We start from the raw sequence: 19,222 nt of genomic DNA, 5'->3' as shown, positions 1-19,222 counted from the left end.
AACTGCAATAGTCCCACCCTGTTAATAGGGTAGATATTAACCACAGCTTGCCAACTAGAAAAGGTCACAGGTTAACTTCCGGACAATGAGAACATGGTCCCAATCTGATAACCTGATACCAAAAGGAGGAAGCACGAACTTATCACCTGAGACGTGCTAACGAAGGAAAAAAACTGAGACGTGCTAATGAAGGAAAAAAGCTGGCTTCCCCTGTCCTTTTTGAATTATTAAGCTTGCTGATGTAATAAAAAATAGTAGCCAAAAAACCCCTGCAGAGAAAAAACTAAATAAAAGGCATTGTCTCATGCTCTACTGTGCTCCAGCTGCAACACGCTGACAGCCGCAGAGAGAAAACATGCATACTGATGCACTGAGGTCTCTGTCTGTGTTTTTTTATTTTCGCCGACCCTCCCTCTCCCTTTTCAGGTACCCACAACTCGACTGGAGCAGGTCTCCGGCAACCCTCTTCTCCAACTTTTCTGGCTTTATATCCCTGTCTTTGTCCAAAGCGTCTAGCTGTCTGTGATGCTAGAGCATTCAATCCAGTAAACAAAGTATGTCTTTGATATTTACCAACAGCAAGTTCCCAAAGAATTTCAAAACTAGTGAATTGATTAGCACGATGGCTGAGTGCTGAATTTAGTGTAAAAAGACGATATGAGTTTCTGTTATTATGAGTGGATAAATGAGGAACCTTGGTAAATTGAATTATGCCTGTTTATTCACACTAAATTGACATGGAACCTTAATTTAGCTGAAGTTACCTCCTGACTGACTGCTGGATTACATCTGCCCTCTCTCAACCGTGGCTTATGAGCACATGTACTCACATGTCTGCCAGCAGTAAATGGAAATCGATATATTAGATTCACTCACAAAAGTTAAAATCTTACCTCTTTAAATAAGAATTCACTCATCTTATAGTAATAAATTCAAAGTCCTTGTGGTTATGTAGCAGCTGTGCTATCTTTTGTTATTGTTTGCCTTTGGGGATAAATCTCTGAAGACTGTAGAGGTTCAAATGTGAATTCGAAAGCATAAGGGATCATTATCGCATTCTCAAGTGAATATTGAGCAGTTCAATCCACACAGACAGCTAATTCTCAAGCATCTGTCAATTCTCAATAAATTTTTAATGCAGATATTGATGTATTTCCATTTGATAATTATTGGAAGTATAATATAATAAATTATAGCAAATATTGGTTCTAAGTTTACTTTGATATATCAGGTTAAAGAATACTAAACTGCAAATATAAAATGACAAACAACTTTAATTATTCAGCATGTATTTATTTTTAAGTATTTTTTTAGTGATAGATGTAAGACACTTCATTAAATACCTCGGAGAATCTGGACTGGGATGCCGTATAAAATTGAATTTAAATAACACAGCTATTTAAGACATGTACATAGCATTTTTCTAGCAAAAGATATAAAATAAAAATGCTTATAGTTGTATAGATAGAGAACTGTGAAGTAAAAAAGAGGTTTAGATGACTTCCAGATGAAACAATCTCTTGTTCTCTGTGCCTCAAAAGGATGACTACCAATTAGTGGCTTCTATGAGTCGATGGATAGTATTAGAGACAGTGATCTCCAATCTGAAGACTCAATCTAATTCTCTTCTTAATCCTAATATTAGAAAGTCCTTTCTCTCCCTCCTATTGCTCCCCTTGATGGCAGTGGTTTACCTGTGATAGTACTAACTTTCATTCAGAGCTTGCTGTTCTCCAAGCTCTGTGCTTAGCTTTATATATATTGTCTCACTTTATCCTCACAATGATTTGGTGAGCTAAATATTCATATTTTCCTAATTTTATAGATAGGAGAGTGAGGCTTAGTATAACCTACTTGTCCCAATGTACTCAACTGGTAAAATTAAATCCATGTTTAAAATTCATGTCATACTGAATGCTAGAATGTGTACTCTGAACTATTACTGTCACCAAGGTTTATGTGCCTCAGTGATGACCACTGGCTCCCAACTAGTCCCTGATTTACAGTTTGCCCCCACTCTCAAACCTCAATACCCTGCCTTACTGCCTACAACTAGCTAGGCCTACAGTCTGGTGCAGAACACCAGGCCAGTGTTCAGAATTCTAATTTCCCCTTGTGCTCACCAGTGAACTATGCCATCAAAATTCATTCTAAATTCCTATAAAACTTGTCCACTTCTCTTCACCTCTCCACTGTAATACCTATCCTAATTGATTTCCCTTCTATGTATAATCGCCCTTTCATACCACAGCCAGGATGAGTTATTCTATTAAAACAATTTAATTTTATTCATTTTTATTACTATAAAAGAATTGCACGTGCTTAATTGAAATGGCTCATAAGAGAAAATAATAGTCCAGAGCCCCATGCTTTATAAATCCAAAGCCCTGCTCTCTGCAAGCAACCACTTTTGATGCTTTAAATTATTTCATGATTGAGATACCTCAGCATTTAAAAACAAAATGCTTTATGAGATAAAAATACAGAATTTCTGTGTTTCTGAAATTTTCTCTATTTATTAAATTTAAACATAATTGATACGAGGAGAAAACTAGTGGTTTTTCCAGATGTAAAAGTGTATGAACAGATTTTATTTGTTGAATTTATTATAACAAGGTCAGATCAACAATATCAAATACATTAAATGTCAAAAAAGAGAATACATTTTAATTCAATATTCTATTACAATGATATATTAAAAATTAATAATTTCTCATAGTTAAGAGGCAATAGGGGGCCAGCCCGGTGGCGCACTGGATAAGTGCGCCGCTTGGGAAGCGCGGCGGCGCTCCCGCCCGAGGGTTCGGATCCCACATACAGACCGGTTCCCGCTCACTGGCTGAGCGAGGCGCGTTCTTTAATTAATGGTCAAATATATTTTCCCAACATTTTATTCATACCTTATATGTAATGAGCGGTAATAGCTACTAGCTTAGTTAACTGTCATCTCAGTCTTGTGTTACTAAAAAATTCAGTTTATTAATCTTTCAAGTTTCCAGCTATTCATAATATATGTTCTCTGTTACTTTAATTTTAATCAAGGCAATTAGACAATTCGGGCTTTAAAATTTATATTTCTACAGCTTATACCTTTCTTTATTTACTCAGAACTTTTATATATTCATCTATCAATTATCTGCACAATTGTGCTGTTCACATGCACACTCAGACACACACACACCTTTGACACCTTTAAATATAATTATATTTTTATTTTCTATTTTGTTAAACTTTGAAACTTTATGTAATGTATATTTCACATTTTTTAGTTTAATTTTAATTAAATTATAGAAAATATCTTATGATCCCCTTTTTATGAAGTGAAAGACAGCCGATTGCCTATACTTCTCTTGAACTCTCCAAAATTTGCTAAATTTATAAACTTCGTATCTGACCTCAAAATATAAAAATAAATAAATGTTTATATTATTATGACTCTATAAATAGCATCCACTTGAGAATCAGGACTTCTCCTAAAATTGCAGCCTTATTTGTTTTCCTCCCTTTCCTTGTTTTGATTCCCTGACTCTATTAACTGTTTCTCCTGGAAGCACCTCTTTAATAAGTTGCTTTAAAATAAATCCTCATCTCAGTTTCTGTTTCTGGAGAAATCGACCTAAGATAGCATACATGCAGAACACAGCAAATTAGAATTTGCTAAGTTTGATCTAACCCATCCTATCCTTCAAAAAGACAAAAACAACGATTAGTTTAACAATATTTATTATGCAATTCAAGTACATATATGGACATATATGTATATATTTCAATAATTTCAATATGAATGTGAATATATATTTCAAAAAGTTAGTTGAAAAATAGAATTAAAAGATAATGTGAATCTTTCTATGACTTCTTTGAAGAACGCACATATATATTTTATATATATATAATATATATATATATATACATATACACATACACATACACATATATAAATAGTAGAAATGATTTCTAGAGTGAAAATATTTACACAGTGAGTTGTTAGACTGGCATTTTCTCTTCCCTCACCATGGGGTAAGGTGGTGGGAGTTAGAAGTTTTTGGTGCATGTTTTTGGTACCTACATTACATATCTTTGCTCTAATTATGATTTTAGGTGCATATAAAGTGAGTGGTTCTAACTCACATCATCAGTCTCTCACTTCCAGTGAGAACCACTACCACTTCCACTCTAACGTCCCAGTCATTCTCTGAAGCCCAAAACCTTATGAGAAGTCACCAGCAGCCTGCTAAGACCACATGCAAGAGTATCCTAGATGTAGAAATGGTTAAAACCCCAGGGGTAACCCCCAACAAATGGAGTCTTTAATTAAGTACGTAAACATCTTTTTTCATCCTTCAGAAAGACAATTCTGGAAGGTCATATCTGGGCTTCTCACATGTCCCAGTGGAATCAAGCCACTGTTGCTATAGCAGTGACCTTCATCATACGCTCCTTCTGTTGACTTTTCCTCCTTGCCTGTCTCACCCTCCATATTTCTTCACGCCCACTTCCTTGGATCATCTCTCAAATAAAGTATCTGAAGCCAAATTCTTATCTCAGGCTCTGCCCTCCAGGGAATTCAAACTAAGACATAAACACTCCCATCCCCAATTAGAAGACAATTAAAAAGGTATCTGAGGACCACTCAGAGTTGGTGTGTAAGTCCTAGATTGTTAGGGACTGGCATGTGATACATGCCTGAAAAAAAAACCCCCTAACATTGAGAAGATGGCTGGATCTCCTTAAGTACAGCCTTTGCAGTTGCTTGCCTCTTGTCCCTTCTTCAATTCTAGTACTGGAGGAGCCAGGAGCAGCCTAGTGAGTACAGGAGGGGAAGTGGCAATGGGAGGAATTTCTGGAGATGCTGGCCATACACTCCTGCCTTCTCTTCATAATGCAAGCTTCTAGGTTGCGTTAGACAAAAATTGGAGTGGGAGGTGGGCAGGAAAGTGATATTTTATTTTATTTTTTTAGTTTTTGTGTGTGTGTGTGTTTCTAGTGGCTGGCTGGTACAGGGAACTGAACCATTGACCTTGGTGATATACCACATTCTAACCAACTGAGCTAACTGGCCAGGTTAGGAAGGTGAAATTTCAAATGGGAAGTGATTCAAACTTTGATATTAGACTACATTCTTTATATCAGAAAAAATGAGAGTGTGTGTTAATAGTTGAAAAGGACCAAAACTGTAAGGTAGTCCCTGCTGTGGACTGAATGTTCCTCCAAACTCATTGAACCAATTTTCACTGTAACAGAGTTAAGAGGGTGGAAAATTCAATTATGGCATTTGAAAGGTGGGGCTGTCAAGAGGTGATTAGATTGCAGGTACTTACCCTTGTGAATGGATTGATCCATTGATAGTTTAATGGGTGGTAATGGGTGTGATTCTGATTGCTTTAAAAGGAAAGAAAGTGAGAAGCTTAGCTCTCTCTTGCTCAGTCATTTCACAATGCATCGCTGTAGAGTAACCACCAGGAAAAAGCCTGTGCCAGATGTGTTCCCTGGACTTTGGGCTTCCCAGACTCTGAAGCTGTAAGGAATAAATCCTATTTATTTATACATTATGCAGTTATTCTGTATAAGTGACACAAATGTATTAATACAGGCCCCAAATTTCATTTAGAGGTAAAGTAGTGACTGACAAAGTGATTTTTGAAGGAGCAGCAATGAGAAAAGTAAGTTGCCTTTTGCCTGTATCCTAATAAGCATTTTCAGAAATTGTTTTAGTTGCATAACAAAACGCATACTTACCTATGATATTTATAATTGCACACAACAAATATTACCACTTTGATGGTTAAACTTCTTTTTCATTTTCTTATAAAAATTTTATTATTAATCATTTACATACAAATAAATGTATATGCAAATATAAATTCACAAGTGATTAATCTTAAAAGCAAATATAAGCACAAGACTAGATGTATAAAGACAAGGTAATAGCGCCACAGTTAGGTGAATACTCGTAAGAGAACATAAGCTAAACAGAGTCTCTGGGATACAGTCTGGTATACAAGAGCCCTTCTTTTAGTAGAAATCAGTAAGAAAGACATGAAGGAGTCACGACTCTTGGGTCCTTTGCAGAGCTGACCATTGAGGATCAAGGTGGCACCTGTCACCTGGCTGATACTAATAGTCTGGACCGTCTTCTATGTTTCTAGCCATTTCCAGATGTTTCATCTATGCCAGTATCCCCAATAATCCAGGCGGGGTAAAAATGAAGCAGGTCTTTCAGGCAGTGCCCCCGAAAGCGGGGGAAAACCAGTCATTCACTCTACTCTCCTTTTTTTCTGAGAGGGAAACTCATTGGCCCGGGGCCTCCCTCTTGACACTAAGAGATGCCAGCCTGGGGAATGGGATGATGCAGGCAAAATGAAACTGTTCTTTCTCCCCCTTTTGTGTAGGTATTCTTGGCTTGCTTGTCACACTGTGTTGCTGTGCTTTCTTAACTGTACTCCTGAGCTCTCGCAGAGCTATTTTTGTTTGTGGATAGCTGTCCAATTACTATTCTTTATGGAGGACAAAGGCTGAGATCTCCTACTCTGCCATCTTGCTAGCAATTTTATTTTTATATACAAGCAGCAAACAATGAAAAAATTAAAACAGCAAAAAATTATGCTTATAGTATGTACAAACCTTCAATATTTAATAATATATTTATTAAATGCTCTGCAAGACCTCTTTACTAAAAATTATAGAACACTGCGGAGAAGAATTAAAGACCTAAATAAATGGAGAGAGGGGCCGGACCGGTGGCGCACTGCTACAGTGCGCCGCTTGGGAGTGCGGTGGCGCTCCCGCCGAGGGTTCGGATCCCACATACAGACCGGTTCCCGCTCACTGGCTGAGCGAGGTGCGGGCGCAACACCGAGGATAAATAAATAAATAAATAAATAAATAAATAAATAAATAAATAAATAAATAAATAAATAAATAAATAAATAAATAAATAAATAAATAAATAAATAAATAAATAAATAAATAAATAAATAAATAAATAAATAAATAAATAAATAAATAAATAAATAAATAAATAAATAAATAAATAAATAAATAAATAAATAAATAAATAAATAAATAAATAAATAAATAAATAAATAAATAAATAAATAAATAAATAAATAAATAAATAAATAAATAAATAAATAAATAAATAAATAAATAAATAAATAAATAAATGGAGAGAGATATACCATGTCCATGCATTGGGACACCCAATATCATTAAGGTGTCAATTCTCCAAATACTGATCTATAAATTCAATACGATATGGATTAAAATTCTAGAAGTACTTTTTGTCTAATGGACTAGGTGATTCGATGTGGATATGCAAGCTAACCAGACATAGTCATAAAAGAAATTTAAGAAACTTAAGAACAAAGTTGGAGGATTTGCACTAGATAACTCTAAGACTTACCATAATGCGAAATTAATCAAAATAGCGAGGTTTTGGTGAAATGATAGACAAACAGATCAGAGGAACAGAAATGACAATCCAAAACTAGATCCACAATGTATATTGGATAAATCCAATATATTGGATATATATTTGCTAATTGATTTTGTAAAAATGTTAAAGGCAATTCAGTGGGGAAAGGGTTTTCAGCATGTATTATAAGAACAGCCACATATACGTATGGAAAAAAATGAGCAGCGACACTTGCCTCATACCATACACAAAAATTAACTCAAAATGTATCATACTTATAAGTGCAAAATAAAAACTATAATATTTCTAGAGCCAAATATATGAGAAAATCTTTGTAACTTTAGAGTAGGCAAATATTTCTTAGGTTGGATACAGAAGCACAAACCATAAATGAAATAAAAATTACATATTCACTTCATCAAAATTTAAAACATGTGCTCTACAAACAAACAAACAAAAAACCCAGGACAGAGAAAGAGAAATTATTTGCAGTACATAAACATGACAACAGGCTTGTATATGGAATGTATATAAAGAATACTTAGAACTGAATAAGAAGAGAATATGCCTAAATTTTAATAGGGGAAATATTTGAACAAGTACTTCAAAAAAGAGGTACACAAATAGTCAATAAACAGATGGGAATATGCTTAACACCAGGAGTCTTCAGGGAAATACAAATTACAACAAAAATATCTCATCATACAACCATTAGGTTGGCTAAAATTAAAGAATAATACCAAATGTTAGGAAGGTTTTTGAGCAAACAGAAATCTTAACTTCAGACATGATACTGTACAACCATACAACCATTTTGGAAAATTGTTTGACAGTTTCTTAAAAACGTAAACATATACCTAGTATATGACCCACCATACCACTTCTTTGTATTAACCTAAGAGAAGTAAAAACATATATATATATCCATGCATGAACTACTTCAATGTTTATAGACAACAGCTTTTTTCACAAAAGCCTCAAACTGGAAACCATTGCTAAGTCCTCCAAGAGGGGAATAGATTAAAAAGTGGTATATCTATATAATAGAATACTACTCAGCAACGAAAAGAAACAAATTACTAATACATTCAACATGAATGAATCTCAAAATAATTATGTTGAGAGAGAAATCAGATCCAACAGAGTATATACTATGAGATTCTAAGTTATAAAACTTTAGAAAAAGCAAATAAATTAATCTATATTGTCAAGAAGCAGATCAGCAGTTACCTAGGGCCAGAGGCAGAGGGAAGCATGGACTACAAATGCACATGAAGAATTTTTGGAAGGTGATAGGAATGTTCTCTCTTCTTTTAAGTCACTGAAATAAATAACAAGAAACACTACTATTAGATAAAAATCGTTTTTTCTCTTTTGGAGCAACTTCATCAATCACATTGAATTATTTTTGCATTCAAGAAAGTGGACCTTAAAATTAAATAAATAATACCTGCTCCCACCTTACTTACTTATTTTTTGACTCTCTACTTTTTCTTCTCCACAACTCTGTTTTTGATCTCTCTGTTCCTTGTTAGAAGCTAGTATAGAAAGTTTAAGTGATTTAAGTTAAAATCCTTTAAAGTTTTGTAGAAGTTTAAATGATTTGTTACTTGGTGACTGCTCTGCTTGACACAATTATTAAATTATTCTTTTTTCCTTTTCTTTTTTGGCATATTAAGTTAATGCTAGACCATAGCCCCTTCTCATTCTGCTTTGAAGATGCTGGAAGAAATATTTCATGAAAGCAGACATCTTTGACTATCACTTATATTTCTGAAAGCATAGGACAGTGTCTGGCATATATGATGTACTCGATATAATTTCTGAATCAGTGAATGAGTGAATAAACGATATGATTAATGCTCTAGGTTACTAGTTCTAAGAAGATGGTTAAAAGTCTTATTTAAAAAATGTAACATGAACATGTTTTCATAATTGAGGAGAGGAGTGGCAGTGTCTGAAGCTCTATTTTCTAGCAGGAAAATGACACTCTTATTTCTATCACTGTTCCTGGAGCTGACTTACATTGCATTTGAAAGAGTAGAGGATGAAGATAACAGTAAACAGATAGACGAATGATTTAAAGTAGAGAGACTCAGCGTGGCAGCAATATGTAGCTCTATCTGTCTTTGGCAGATTGTATCAGACATCAATAGAAAATCAATGATATCCACTAAAAATTTACTAACTGTACTCTGAATAAACATAATGTTAAAAAGCTCTAATAACTTTTTAACTTACTAACTTTTTAACTTACTTACTTTTTAACTTACAGAGGGCCATTTAGCGGGAAGCAAAAATCCCAGCACCAAAAGGAGCCAGTGCAATATGTCCCATAGACTAATGGGGTTTAAGGTTTATATCTAGTCCCTCGGTGAGAAGGAATCGGAGTCAGCAATCAGAATCTGGTGTTTATACTTCATTATTTTTTAATTTCGAGTGTACATAATAAAGTATATGCAGTCCTTATTCCTGTGTATTCATTAACGCTCTGATTTACGACAAGTTCTCCAAAATCAGAGTCTTAGCAATTCTTAGGCAAGTGATTTGGTGAAGGAGTGACCTCAGGAGAAAACCATAAGGATAGAGAGAAGCAAGACAGGGCAAGGGGAGACACCAGATAAAAATGTGGAGTCACTAAAGTGTAGTTGCAGTGTGACCCCACAGGGATCACAGGAGCACAAATGGCGCCTCAGAGTGGTCCTACCTTGCAGCAATAGGGCATTTTTGTGGTTGTTTTTAAATCACTGTATCATTCAGTTGTTGGCTGTGGGTCAGCCTGGATGTGAGAGCATGCACTCCCAGATATTTTCAATCAATTATGTTCCCTTCGGCCAAGAGCAATTCTCAAAGGAATATGGCTATGAACATTAGCAGCCAGCTCTTAAAGAAGCTGGAGATGTGTTCACTGACATGGTAAGGGAGATCCAGGAAAAGCACAAAAATGTCTACCTGGCTTCAAAAAGTCCCAAGTTATGGTTATGTACAGCTACACCGAATCTGTTCGCATTGTGGTTCTGATACCCCATATAGGATTCCTGCTTAATGACTCTGATTTCTGTCTTAGTTTTCATACATTATACAAACAAGGGGCTTCATGAATGAGGTGGCATTTGAACCTTGAAAAATGGCCAAAATTTAGAATTACTAAAATAATAATGGTCTCCTATGGCTCCAGGACTCTCATTAAAGTCTTCATGATTCTGAGCCCCATCTGTAAAGAATGAAGATGACCCTACCTTTTATGTATAGAAGATGTTAAATTCAGAGGGGAGTCATCACAGGCATTCAAAGAGAAAAGTTGCCTTAAAATTTATCTCTGAATTATGAGATTTGTGAAATCACAGGAAGACATGCAGAAAGCCATACCTGAGTTATGAGACTGTAAATTCTTCTACAGCTTAATTTGCCTCATGATTTTAAGACACTGGAAGGTGATTCTCCTTTCTCCTTCCTTAGAAGTGGAAATTTTAGAGTTTTTTGGGGTTTTTTTTTTTAACTCTTTACAATGAACATCACCTTATATGTTCTAATAGTCAAGTACTTGTGTTTATAGCTTGTTAGAAGGTATTAAAGAAACTATGGCACAGATAATCCAGAAATTAAGAATGTCATCAATTCCTTACTTTTGGTAGAGAGGAAACCCAGAAAATTGCATCGAGGAAGCTTTGAAGAACTGAAAACAAGGAATAGGATGGCAAATTCAAGGCAAAAGCAGGTGTAGAAAGAAAATAATCTGCTTGGTCAATACGAACAGAAGGGCTGATACAATGTTATAGACATCTTGTTCTCCAGTGGCACCTGGGTCACTGGGAAGATTGGAAATAATGTCACATTGACATATCTTCTGTCATTACCCTACTTGAATAGTATGAGAAAAGCAGAATTTACCATCAATACATATGAAAAGGAAAGTGTCATAAAAGGTAAAGTTTCTCAACCTAAATCACTGAGAAAGATTATGCAATCTACACATGCCCTGTTATCCTGGAGATTTCTTTCACTGGAGAGATGCCAAGAAGTTGTGGTGGGTGTAGGTGTGTGGCCTGAGAGAGGCCTTTCCACACTCCACACACAATAGTAGTTATGCACTCTCACATCACAGAGATCCTGCCTGTCTGGTTGCTGCTGTGTTTCTCATGCATAGAACGGCTTGGTACATCCTTTATTCACATTTAGTCAATATATGTTGAATGAATTCATGGCTTCTGAAAGTTATGCAACCATCCTTTACTTCAACTTCATGCTTTGTTAAATCAGAATAAAAATTCATCACATAGACTTGTGAGGATCATATGAGACAGCGCTGTTTAACAGTAGCATAATGTCTGGCACACTGTAGGTATTAAGTAGGTCACCTGGCCTGACCCCTCTTATATTCTTTGTCCACAACTGCAGTGCAAATAGAAGACAGGAAATCTTCAACTAACAATATAATAGTTTTGTCTTTTGTCTTTGTGGATCCTTTAGAGTTATTTCCAGCCAATGTTTCTCTCTCTCTCAGCCCTTCATTTCCTATGTCTGCTTCTTTATACTATATTTTTCTATTCACCTTTAACAGTGACAGAAATTAAAATAAAAATTCTGTGGATAGTCTTCATATCACCTTTCTGCCCCCATCTCACATTCCTTCTGTGGGGATTTTATAGGTTCCCAGACCTGCACAGCCTTCACTTTGTGATTAATCAGCAGTTTATGAAGCATTCCTGAGTGTCAGGGTATTATTTGATCACAAAAATCATTTTAAAATGTGGCGTTTCAAAATCTGATGGGTGAAATCAAAGAACTTTTATTTATATTTTACCTTTCCCTTGCAGAGGCAGAATGGAGAAAGAGAGATAAAGAGTAGAATCCAAGAAGATTTGGGGCACACTCTATGGTGTTTATATATATTCACACACCAGAATCATTGTCCTCACCACTCAGAATTCTGACTTTGACTTCTGCCAGGCACACTGAAGTCCTTTTCTTGGGTTCTCCAGGAGTTGCCTTACATTTGTTCAGGGCTTTGAATTAAAGTGTAGGTGACATCAGTGCATAAGGAACTTTTTACAATTACCTCAGAGTCTTGACCAAGTGCACCTCTGCACCACTGGTAGAAAGTGAGTATAATCATGAAGAAGATGGGCAATCACACCACAGTGAGCACATTCCTTCTGTGGGGATTTTCCAGTTCCCCGGACATACATGGTCTTCTCTTTGTGGCAGTGTTCTTCTCCCATGTGACCATCCTAGCTGCAAATGTGTCCATAATGGTGGCCATCAAGCTCAGCCACAACCTTCACACCCCCATGTACTTCTTCCTCTGTGGTCTGTCCTTCTCAGAAACCTGCACCACGATGGTGATCATCCCCCGCATGTTAGTGGACTTGCTATCAGAGAGCAAGACCATTTCTCTTCCTGAGTGTGCCACACAGATGTTTTTCTTCTTTGGCTTGGCAGCCAATAACTGTTCCATCATGGCAGCCATGTCCTATGACCATTACACTGCCATCCACAGCCCACTGCACTACTATACTCTTATGACAAGAAAGATCTGCTTTCAGCTCATGATGGCCTCTTGTGTGGTTGGATTACTGGTTTCTCTGTGCATCATCACCACTATATTTAACTTGTCCTTTTGTGACTCCAACACTATCCAGCACTTCTTTTGTGACATCTCACCTGTGGCTGACCTTGCTTGTGATTACACTTCCCATCATAAAGTGGCTATATTTGTGCTCTCTGCCTCTGTGCTGATGGGCAGCTTTATTTTAATTATGATTTCCTATGTCTTCATTGTGTCCACAGTTGTGAAGATGCCCTCTGCAAAAGGGGAGGTATAAGTCCTTCTCAACTTGTTCCTCCCACCTCACAGTTGTGTTCATTCACTACGGATTTGCTTGCTTTGTCTATCTGAGGCCCAAGAACAGTGATTCATCCCATGAAGACATGCTGATGGCTGTGACATATACAGTTCTGACACCTCTGCTTAACCCCATTGTTTACAGTCTAAGAAACAAACAAATGCAAATAGCCCTGAGGAAAGTACTGGACAGTGTTATTAGATTTCTCCCTCCGTTTACAAGTAAAAGAGCCCTGAACATTCAAAAAGCTGACCTCGCATTGATAATAAAAGTGGCGTACTTCCAATAAAAATCATCACTTTGTGTGCAAAGCAATTAAAGTATTGTATAATTGTCTAATATGTCCTGCCATTTTCTTACCACAAAGAAGATGCAGTTTTAAAATATTTTAAAACGTTATACTGTGTGTGTGTGTGTGTGTGTGTGTAATCATATGCATGCAGTAAACATATTAAAAATGCTTGGGAACATTTTATTTTTATGATAGCAGTTGCTTTTAGGGAAAAAGAAATTATACTGAGAGAAAAAAGGCAAGGAAGAATGAGAGGAAATGAAAAAAAGGACGGAACAAGGGAGAGAGGGTGGGATAGAGAAAGGGAGAAAAGGAGGGTGGGAATGAAAGAAGGAAGAGATAGAGCAAGAACGCAGGAGGAGGTTCTGCCTGCAGGAGGGAGGTGAGTGAGCATGACACCTTGGTCCCAGTAGTCCAAACCATAGGGGAGTTGTGCTGCCCTTGCAGGCCTCGTTCCTGGTGTGGGGAGCTGCTGTCTGCTGCACTGATTGCCATTTTGGGATCTGGGCCAACAGCCAAGTGACCAATAGCCCCAGCAGTACAACAGCCCTGAGGCTCCATCATCACATGAGTCACCTGCACCTGAGTCCACACATCATCCTGTGTCCTGGGAACAGTTGATCAAGTGCAATGAGGGGGCCACCCTAAGGAAAGAGAGAGTTTCTGTGTGCACTTTCTGAAAGCCAGAAAGCCAACTGATTGAGGCCAGCATCCCACCTTCTTTGGTGAAACACCTTTGCAAACCTCACAGCCACGCTGAGCTGTGCTGTGGCTTTAGCGGACCACAGAAGATCCATGCACTTCAGCAGGGAGGCTGTGGAGGACCCGCATACCAGTCTCAGGAGCACACCCCCCCAAGTGCAGCACCAGTGAGCCCTCCCAAGGATGCCTGCCTCAGCAGGGGGGCTGCAGAAGACCCAGCATCTCTCTTAAGGGCATAGTGGCTTGCCTACAACCTCAGTTACGTTATTCAGGGCAGCTAACCCCAGCTGAGGAGCTGAGGAGTGACCCAGTGCTTCTCATGGGGTCACAGGGGTGTTCCTACAACCACAGTGGCCTTGCCCAGAGTGGCCTACTTCAGCTGAGCAACTGCAGAAAACTCTAGCATCTCTCTTGGGGATGCAAGTTCCCATCAATGACCACAATAACCTTATGCAGAGTGGCCCACTCTGGTTGAGAAGTCACAGAGAGACCCAAAATTTCTCTTGAGGGCACAGGGTCCCACCTATGACCACAGCGACCCTTCCTAGAGTGGACATTCCAACTGAATAGCTACAGAGAGCTCCAGAATCCCTCTTGGAGGCACAGGGCCCCATCTGAGACCCCAGAGATCTACCCATAGTGATATACTCCAGCTGAGGAGCTGCAGAGTGACCCAACATTCTTCTTTAGAGTGAAAGGTACCACTAAAAATTGCTAGCACCTAGCCCAGTGTGCCCGCTCCAACAGTGGTGCTGCAGAGGAAACCTAGTGTCCCTCTTGAGAGTGCAGGGCCCCACCCACAAACCCAGTGACCTCATCTAGAGTGGCCTACTTCAATGGTGAAAAGTTCAGAGCACCAGCATCTCTCTTTGGGGCACAAAGTCCAATCCATAGCCCCAGCAACCTCACCCAGTGTTGCCCATATCAGGTGCAGAGCAGCAAAATACTCCAATGCCTCTTTTGGGGGTATATGGCCTAGACTGAAACCCCAGTGACTCCACTGATTCACCCACTGTACCTGAGGAGCTGCTGAGCACCTCACTGTCTCCCTGAAACTCCAAGATCCTGATCTCAACCCCTAGAAATCCCAGCCAGAGTTGCCCATTTAAGCTGAGGAGCTGCAGAGAACACAGTACATCTATCAGGGACATGGGATCCTGGCCAGGGTGCCAGTAAGCCTGCCCAGAATAACCTACTAAAGCCGAGGAGCGCCCCAGCACTTCTCTCAAGAGCTCAAGACCTTGCAAACAACCCTAGTGATCCAGCGTCACCCATTTCTGAAATGAACTGCCAAGCACCCAGGCACCTCGGCCACACTGGCACTCACAGACAACTCCAGCATTGAATACATTTGAAGTAATTGCACAGAGACCACACTACTGCATCTACCTAGAATCAAACCTAAAAAACTCTACCCAATTGTCCCAATATAGCACATTGACTGTAGGTAGTCTCTCCACTCAAAAGCTACTCCAGAACGTTAGAAGAAGCAACTGTTCCACCAGATACACAAACATCAAGGTAAGGATGTTATAAATATGAAAAACTAAGAGACATCAAATTAAGGATGTTATAAATATGAAAAAATAAGAAAATATCACACCCCTAAATGAATACAATAGTTCTCTAGTACCAGACCCCAAACAAAATACCTGAAAAAAATTCCAAATAATGTTAAGGAAATTCAATGAAATACAAGAAAATTCATATAGACAACACAGTGAGATGACAAAAACAATCCAGGATCTAGAAGAGAAATTCAACAAAGAGACAGATATCTTTAGAAAGGAACAAGCAGAAATCTTGGAACTGAAGAATTCATTCAATAAAATAAAAACAGAACTAAGAGCTGAAGCAACAGGCTAGAACTAGCAGAATAAAGAATTTCTGAACTCAAAGTCAGGCTTTTTGAAATAATACAGATGGACAAAAAAGAAAAAAGAATTAAAAAAAATAAAGTTTACAAGATCTATGGGACAACTTAGCATACAAGTATCTGAATTATGAGCGTTCTGGAAGAGAAATAGAAATGAAAAGGCAATGAAAATGTATTTAATGGGCCGGCCCAGTGGCACACTCGGTAGAATGTGGAGCTTGGGAGTGTGGTGGCGCTGCCGCCGAGGGTTCGGATCCCATATAGAGACCAGTCCACTCACTGGTTGAGCGCATTGCGGGCGTGACACCGAGGGTTGCGATCCCATTGCCGGTCGCGGTGCAGGCGCAACACTGAGGGTTGCGATCCCATTACCGGTCACGAAAAAAAAGACAAAAAGGAAAAAAAAAAGAAAATGTATTTAATGAAATAACAGCTGAAAAATTCCCAACTATTTGCAGGGATATGGACTTCCAGCCCCAAGAAGCTCAAAGATCCCCAAACAGATTCAACCCCAAAAAGTCCTTTCAGAGACACATTGTAGTAAATTTTCAAAAGTCAAAGACCAAAAGTGAATTCTAAAACACACAAGAGAAGTATCAAGTTACCTATAAGGGAATCCCCATTAGACTAACACCAGTTTTCTCAGCAGAAACTTTACAGGCCCAGAAAGAATGTGATGATATATTCAAAGCATTAAAAGAAAAAAACCACCAGCCAACAATATTATATTCTCAAAGAAATTCTCAGAAATGAAAGAGAAATAGTGTCTTTCCCAGACAAACAAAAACGGGGTATTCATCACCACTAGAACAGCCCTCCAGGAAATCCTTAAGGGAGTCCTATATCTGGAAGCAAAATAATGATAACTATCATTACAATAACACAGGAAAGAATAAAACTCACTGGCAAAACATCTATGCAAATGAGAAAAAGAAACTATATCTTATCACTACAAAAAAATCTAGAAGAAATGAATAAATTTCTGGATACATTCAACCTGCCAAGACTGAACCAAGAAGAAATAAAAAACCTGAACAGACCAACAATTAACAATGAGACTGAATCAGTAATCAGCAGTCTCCCAATAAAGAAAACCCTGGGACAGGATGGCTTTACTGCCAAATCCTATCAAATATTTAAAGAGGAATTAATACCAATTTTTTTCAAACTATTCTGAAAAATAAAACAGAGGCTGTTCTCCCAAACTCATTCTATGAGTTCATCATCACCCTGATAGCAAAATCAGACAAAGAAAAAACAAGAGAAAAGAAAACTACAGGCCAATAGCCTTGATGAACATAGAAGCAAAAATTGTTAACAAAATACTAGCAAACAGCTCTCACCACTCCTATTTCACATAGTATTGGAAGGACTTGCCAGGGAAATTAGACAAGAGAAATAAATAAAGGCATCCAAATAGGAAAAAATGAAGCCAAATTGTTCTTGTTTGCACATGACCTGATTCTATATATAGAATACCCAAGAGACTCTACCACAAGACTCTTAGAGCTGATAAACAAATTCAGTAAGGTTGCAGGATATGAAATGAATATACAAAAATCAGTAGCATTTTTATACTCCAACAATAAACTAGAAGAAAAAGAAATCAAGAAAGCAAGCACAGTTACAATAGTCACCAAAAAATAAAATGAAATAAAATAAAAGCCTAAGAATAAATCTAACCAAGGAGGTGAAAGATCTCTACTGTGAGAGATGACTGCTGAAAGAAATTAAAAAGGAAACAAAAAGATGGAAAGACATTCATCGTTCATGGATTGGAAGAATCAATGTAGTGAAAATGTCTATACTACCTAAAGCCATCTACAGATTCAATGCAATCCCCATCAAAATACCAATGACATTCTTCACAGAAATAGAAAAAAAAAAATCCTAACATTCATATGGAACAATAAAAGACCATGAATAGCTGAAGGAATTATGAGCAAAAAAAGTAAAGCCAGAGGCATTACACTTCTTGACTTCCAACTATATTACAAATCTATAGCAACCAAAACAACATGGCACTGGCATAAAAACAGACACATGGACCAATGGAGAAGAATAGAGAACCCAGGAATCAACCCATATATTTACAGACAACTGATCTTCAACAAGGGCACCAAGAACATACAATGGGGAAAGGAGAGCCTGTTCAATAAATGGTGCTGGGAAAACTGGATATCCATACTAGAAGAATGAAACTTGATGTGCACCTCTCACCATATACCCAAATCAACTCAAAATGGATTAAAGACTTAAATATAAGAACTGAAACTTTAAAACTCCTACAAGAAAACATAAGGGAAACACTCCAGGATGTAGGACTGAGCAAAGACTTTATGATAAGACCCCACAAGCATAGACAACAAACGAGATAATTTAAAAAGTGGGATTATATCAAATTAAAAGCTTCTACACAGCAAAGGAAACAGTCAACAGAGTGAAAAGACAACCTACAGAATGGGAGAAAATATTTGCCAACTATGCATCCAACAAGGGATTAATATCCAGAATGCACAAAGAACTGAATCAACTTTACAGTAAAAAAAAAAAAAAAAAAAATCCAATTAAAAAATGGACAAACGAGCTGAGTAGACATCTCTCAAAAGAGAACATACAAATAGCCATCAGGTATATGAAAATATTCTCAACAAGTCCTCAGGCAGCCCTGTTCCTATGGCTTTTCTTGTCTCTGGCCATGCTTTAGGTCTCCCTGGCTGGTGTTGCCTACTGGTAGCTCTACAGTTCTAAGGTCTCCATGGTGGTCCTGCTCCCATGGCTCCACTACATATGGCCCTGGTGGGGTTTCTCTGCTGGAACTCTAATCTCAAATTTCTTTTCATCATTGCTGAAGTGAAGGCTCTCTGCTGTGATTCTGCCCCTGTGACAGATCTCTTTCTGGGTCCCCAGGCTTTCCCATTCCTCCTTTCAAATTGGGGTGGAGGCTCATAAGCCTCCACAGCTCTGCCATTCTGCGAGCCTGCAGACTTAACACCGTGTGGACACTACCAAACCTTCTAGCTTGTATCTTCTGAAGCTGCAGGTCCAGCCATACCTGGACCCAATTTAGCCATAAAAGGAGTGGCTGGAGC

The 19,222-nt window shown here is 37.9% G+C and overlaps 2 protein-coding genes across 2 annotated transcripts in view; one reads left to right on the top strand and one right to left on the bottom strand.

The window, feature by feature from the left end:
• Nucleotides 1–9,697, bottom strand: part of LOC103608752 (olfactory receptor 478-like) — a 13,906-nt gene extending 4,209 nt beyond the window's left edge. Inside the window, exons 1-2 of the mRNA XM_008593151.1 lie at nt 9,676–9,697; nt 8,884–8,952 (exon numbers count right to left, since the gene is read on the bottom strand). Coding sequence (XP_008591373.1) covers nt 8,884–8,952; nt 9,676–9,697 — 91 coding nt within the window. The remainder of the gene's footprint in view (nt 1–8,883; nt 8,953–9,675) is intronic.
• A 2,840-nt stretch (nt 9,698–12,537) lies between these two features.
• Nucleotides 12,538–13,549, top strand: LOC103608751 (olfactory receptor 10T2-like). The gene is given in 2 exon segments (XM_008593150.1): nt 12,538–13,224; nt 13,226–13,549. Coding segments are annotated over 2 exon segments (1,011 nt in total).
• Nucleotides 13,550–19,222: the final 5,673 nt, after the last annotated feature.

The sequence above is a fragment of the Galeopterus variegatus genome, unplaced genomic scaffold, assembly GCF_000696425.1.
Source record: "Galeopterus variegatus unplaced genomic scaffold, G_variegatus-3.0.2 Scaffold8772, whole genome shotgun sequence".
In the NCBI taxonomy this organism is placed as follows: domain Eukaryota; kingdom Metazoa; phylum Chordata; class Mammalia; order Dermoptera; family Cynocephalidae; genus Galeopterus; species Galeopterus variegatus.
This window is presented reverse-complemented; position numbering and strand designations above follow the sequence as displayed.